The following is a 5,543-nucleotide window of genomic DNA, read 5'->3' as shown; positions in this document are numbered from 1 at the left end:
ATATTTTTTGAATATAATTCAAGACCAACTCAACCAGACATAATCCCAGTCAAATCATGTTTTATGTAACTTTAGAGATAAAAGTAATAGAAGAAGCTTTAAAGTTGAACTTTACCTGGAAGAGATTCAGAGGCGGGGCTAAAGGTGACCCCGCCTTCTTACTAGAGGAGGTGCGTACACTTTAAAAGTCACATGAAAGAAAAGCTCACTCATCTATTTCTATTCACCCCCGCACACACACACACACACACACACACACACACACACTGTGGATTTTGGCAGTTGTGGCAGGTCCACATTTCTCCAGCGAGTCCAGTCATCCAGGAGGGACACAGCAATCATGACGGACGTGTCCACCAACATGCGGCTGAAGCTGCCCGCCGTCTGCTTCATCCTGCAGATCATCCTCATCATCCTCTTCGGCGTGCTGGTCCAATACGACCACGAGGTGGACGCCAAGGAATGGCACAGCCACAACCGCTCCGACTACGAAAACGACTTCTATTACCGCTATCCCAGTGAGTATTCGAAAGATCCCGAGGACTTTTGATTTCTGACCTACTTCTAATGCCTCTAATTGGACTTCATTCCATCCACTCATCAAAGCCTTTATTCAAACAAGATGCTCCATTGTTGTCTTCATTTTTCATTTTTCGTACTGAAGTTGCAGCCTTGAATGTCAAACGCACATTGAGAAGACAATTTCATTAATTTGCATTCACATTCAAACCTCTGGACAATTTTGAAGAAAGATTCAAACCTGAATCTCAATGTGTGTGAGGCAGACTTGATAACCACTAGCACAATGCGTCGCCACGAAATAAGAATCAAAATAATCAACTTAATAATCCATTAAAAGCATTACAAGATGATTGACAGCATGATTAAATGAACAGGTCAAATGTAGTTCTTTCAAGGGGTGTGGCCTTTTGCCTCATGTGACATGAAAACAGGAAGTGGACCCCCCCCCTCCTCCTTCTACAACTTTAATTATGAAACACTCAAACATGTCCGTCAAAGTGACGAGTGAGTACTTGTTGCTTATCTTGACTTTCCTGCAGGGAGAATGATGAGAATGTCGAGAGACAACCATTTTGGTCTTATCGCAGTCTTCATCTTCTGCGGCGTGCTAATGAGCTAACTGGAGCTGCTCAACCTTTGACCTCTCTACTTAAACATTGATGTTATACAGGTGACCTCTACACAAAGTGTCCAAAAGTTTTGCAAAAGAAGAATTGTGTCAAGACAAAGCATGTCAATAGTGGCCTTGCGTGTAAACCAAAAACACCAAATGTCATGTCAACAATAGCCAGCCACTATTTTGAAAGTGTGATTCTTTGACACAAACATTTCATTTTCACTCACATTTCTACTTTTTTTTGGTCATGTGTGCAGAGAAAGATATGTTCTAATTTGAAATATGGTTCATTTATATATTTAAAAACAACGATGGGGGAAAAACCGGTATGACTGTATGACCACGCCCCTAGTGGCCAAAGTGGGTACACCAGAAGCTATTTTTATAAAATACAATTTCTCTAATTAAAATTGGCAAGGCAAAAAAAAATATATATATTTTGACGGGTGGAATAAGCCTTTTTTTAATCTGTCTTTTTTTTTTCAACATTTCTCCTTCAGCATTTCCATCCCGTATCTCTCGAGCATCGTTTTTTTTTTTTTTTTTTTTTTCTTCTGTCATGCTTGTTTTAACCTGTCCTTCCTTTTCAGGATGTCATTTCTAATGTTATGACTGGTAATATGTCATCTAGGACTTTCTAAAGGCTACTGTCCTCACACAGCAGATAAGATCAAGTGTTGACACACACACCGGCGCCTTCCTGCTTTCTTACCTTTTACTAGTAGTCAGATGGTCAGGTCACATGTTCAGCGTGATTGCATCACCGCAGATAAGACGACGCCCTCGCCGTCACGCGAAATGAAAGGCATCTTCACCATTCAGCGTTTTTTTTTTTTTTTTGTGTTTATAAATTCAGAGAGGTCAACAGGTCATCCGTGGCTTCATAAACACATAGTGTGGTTAGATTTGGTGAAGCAGCATGTGGCTCAATTTTGTTCATGTTGCGATATAAACTTTACAATTGAATTCTCTAAGGTGTTGTTTATTCATGCCTTTTGTTTTGGGCCCACGAGGCCAACAGGGGGGGGACGCTGGCACCACTCACAAAGTCTGATTAATTGTGCCAATGAACTGTTGCCATGGCGATGGTGGCCACTGGACACTTGATTTTTGTTTTGCTGAAACATTTTGTGTCACAGTGAGAGTGGAGGAAAAAAAAAATTTGTAACTTCAGTAAGAGTTCAATTAAGAGATTCTAAATGATCATCATTGGGGGAAAAAAAAAGGAATCTGCAAAGTGAAAGTAAAACGTTAGCGGGCAAAGAAGTGAGCCTTGTGGAACGCCAGATGATATCAATTCTCATCCGATACGTCTCTACAGGCTTCCAGGACGTTCACGTGATGATTTTCATCGGCTTTGGTTTCCTGATGACGTTCCTGCAGCGCTACGGCTTTAGCAGCGTGGGCTTCAACTTCCTGATAGCCGCCTTTGCGCTACAGTGGGCTACGCTTATGCAAGGATTCTTCCACGGCATGCACGGCGGAAAGATACACATCGGAGTTGAGAGGTAACCACTCTTGCTTTCATTCAAAACAACTCCCAACGCTTCTTCCTAAAACTTTCCAGCATGATCAACGCCGATTTCTGCACGGGCTCCGTGTTGATCTCCTTCGGAGCGGTTCTGGGTAAAACCAGTCCTATCCAGCTTCTGGTGATGGCCATATTTGAGGTCACCCTATTTGCGGTGAATGAGTTCATCCTGCTCTCACTTCTGGGGGTGAGTTTTCTCGTCTCGTTATTATCCACGTTCGGGCCTCCACCCGAGCCTGATTAGAACTTCTCCGACTATCTTCTAACCAGGCCAAGGACGCGGGAGGCTCCATGACCATCCACACCTTCGGGGCCTACTTTGGGCTGATAGTTGCTCGAGTCCTTTACCGACCCAACCTGGACAAGAGCAAACATCGGAACAGCTCGGTGTACCACTCGGACCTCTTCGCCATGATCGGTAAAATCAATCGTTAATTAATAGAGCAGATCAAATGCATGCGGCCATGGTATGATTGTCTGGCAGGTACCATCTACCTGTGGATGTTCTGGCCCAGCTTCAACTCGGCCATCACGGCCCACGGCGACGACCAGCACCGTACCGCCTTGAACACCTACTACTCGTTGGCCGCGTGCACCTTGGCCACTTACGGCATGTCGGCCCTCACGGCGCACGACGGAAAGCTGGACATGGTGAGTAAACGCGTCACGGTTTGCGCAGAAGCTAGATAGTCACCGGGCGCCACGCTGCCTCTGATAGGATCTGATCTTCTCTGATAAACCAGGTGTCATAGTAGAGTGCTGCTATGTGGGCGGAGCTTATCTGATTGTTCCCCCCCACCTGACAGGCTGGAATAGTTTAAATAGTTGAGGACCACATGTGTTTTTTCTCCTGCCGTGGTAGGTCCACATCCAAAACGCAGCCCTGGCCGGCGGTGTGGCCGCAGGCACGGCGGGGGAGATGATGCTCACGCCGTTTGGCTCCATGATCGTCGGATTCCTGGCCGGAATCATCTCCGTGCTGGGATTCAAATTCCTCTCTGTGAGTAAACAGTCTGTCCGCTAGATGGTGCTAGAGAGTCAGTCATACCTGAACTGATTTGCGGCATGTCATGTTTTCAGCCCATCTTGGAGGAGAAGCTGAAGATCCAAGACACGTGCGGCGTTCACAATCTCCACGGCATGCCCGGAATTCTGGGTGCCATCGTGGGAGCCGTCACCGCCGCCGTGGCCTCCTCAGACACTTATGGAGGAGGGTAAATTCAAACGGCGTTTCTCACAATCTGTTCGGGGTGGTCACGTGATGACTTCTGGCAGCATGGCTGATGTATTTCCGGATGTGGCGAGTGGCGACGTGGAAGCATCTTTCCAGGGTGTCCGGCAGGCCATCTCCTTGGCGGTCACCTTGGGCATGGCCCTGTTGGGAGGTCTCATCGTCGGTAGGCTCGCGTTACACTTCAGTGGTTACTTGACACTGACATGTGAGGAATAATCATCTCATCTCATCCCACCTTGGTATGTCAGGATTCATCTTGAAGTTGCCCGTTTTTGGCGCACCTCCTGACACCCTTTGCTACGAAGACAGCATCTATTGGGAGGTGAGTAGACATGAAAAGTTCTTCCAAAAAAATAAGATATTAAAACATTTTAATGTCTTATAAAATTTGGGTACAATAGAATAGCTTCCTGCTAGCATTTGTTGCTAGTAGGGCAAAGTGTCACTAATAGTGGAAAAAGAACTAGTAGACACAGTCACTAGTGTGCTCAAATGTTTTACTAGTGAGTAAAATATATCAAATATATAAAATATAAATTCAAATATATTTAAAAACATCTTCCAAAATATATATATATATTTATTTAAAAATATATTTAAGGCGATAAAGTAGCAATGTAGCAAGTTGTTTCTTTTCAGCGTTGTCAACAATTGGCCGGTAGGTGGCGGTGGTGCACCACGGTAAATAGATGAAAGGCATTTACTGGTAAATTAGATGACGTCATGTTTTAGAGCGTGTTGTGTAATTGACACATGAGGAGCCACTGTGCTGCCCTAATTGAATTTTAGGGTTACAGTACTTGCTTAAAATATTTTTATTTGTCATGATTGATGTTTTTCCTTTTTAAAATTTTGTGTGGTCTGTTTCAGGTTCCTGGTGACGAGGAGGGTCACGAAGACCAACTGACCACTGTCGTCCATTCTGCAGAGACCGAGAAACTCAACAGCTAAACACACACACACACACACACAAAGGTCATACTGCCTGCCAGCCCTTTGCTTGTCAAAGGGACATTTTTGAAGAAAAACAGCGGCCGGCTTTTACCTCTAGATGGCGCTGTGCTGCAGGCCTGCGTGGGAAGTGAGCCTCTTTAAGGGAGGATGCCAGTCAATCTCCAGCAGGCCACAGCAACATCAATTCTTCCTATTGAATTTCCACACCAAAGAGCAGCCAATTTCTTTTAAAATGATCATTTTTCATACGATTTTTACATTATTCCTTGGGTTGGGGGTTTTTCTTTCATATTATTTTCCTATTGAACTATTCCAGCCATTTTTGATTGGCCCTTAAGTTTTTTTTAGTCTCTGAATATTCCCATTTCCTTCCTAGCATGTTTTTTAAAAGACACATTATTGTATCATTTTGGTCCAAATAAACCTTTTTAATGTGTGATAACAACTCCTGACTATTACAAAATCCTATATTGCCATCTTTTTCAACTTTCCGATTACACTAAGCTCAGTGCTGCCTGACTTTTTATGGCACCATATGGTACTACACCAAAACTCATAGAAAATATTTTTTATTTTTTTTTTAATCTATGAGTTACATTACATGTAGTTAAGAAGAAAGGCAATGCAATCAAGTTTTTGTCGCCATTAATCCTTTTGGGTCTTAAAGACTTAATGAGTACGGAAGG

At 43.7% G+C, this 5,543-nt stretch overlaps 1 protein-coding gene across 1 annotated transcript; it reads left to right on the top strand.

Annotated features, from left to right (window-relative positions):
* Positions 1 to 217: 217 nt before the first annotated feature.
* Positions 218 to 5,302, top strand: rhbg (Rh family B glycoprotein). Its single transcript, XM_085918022.1, has 10 exons — positions 218 to 518; positions 2,460 to 2,646; positions 2,706 to 2,856; positions 2,940 to 3,087; positions 3,154 to 3,320; positions 3,532 to 3,669; positions 3,750 to 3,883; positions 3,945 to 4,066; positions 4,152 to 4,225; positions 4,774 to 5,302. Exons 1-10 carry the CDS (start codon positions 341 to 343, stop codon positions 4,852 to 4,854), a joined length of 1,380 nt encoding a protein of 459 aa, XP_085774148.1. The 5' UTR covers positions 218 to 340; the 3' UTR covers positions 4,855 to 5,302.
* The last annotated feature ends 241 nt before the right edge of the window (positions 5,303 to 5,543 follow it).

Source organism: Syngnathus leptorhynchus, chromosome 8 (genome assembly GCF_054491065.1).
Source record: "Syngnathus leptorhynchus isolate UIUO chromosome 8, UIUO_Slep, whole genome shotgun sequence".
Taxonomy (NCBI): Eukaryota; Metazoa; Chordata; class Actinopteri; order Syngnathiformes; family Syngnathidae; genus Syngnathus; species Syngnathus leptorhynchus.
Note: the sequence above shows the minus strand (reverse complement) of the source record. Positions and strands in the feature narration are given on the sequence as shown.

Bases quoted from the DNA above. Each gene is read 5' to 3' on its own strand.
- rhbg (XM_085918022.1), top strand. From the start codon at position 341: ATGACGGACGTGTCCACCAACATGCGGCTGAAGCTGCCCGCCGTCTGC. The intron at 2,647-2,705 runs GTAACCACTCTT...AAAACTTTCCAG, and splicing joins ATACACATCGGAGTTGAGAG to CATGATCAACGCCGATTTCT. The intron at 4,226-4,773 runs GTGAGTAGACAT...GGTCTGTTTCAG, and splicing joins AAGACAGCATCTATTGGGAG to GTTCCTGGTGACGAGGAGGG.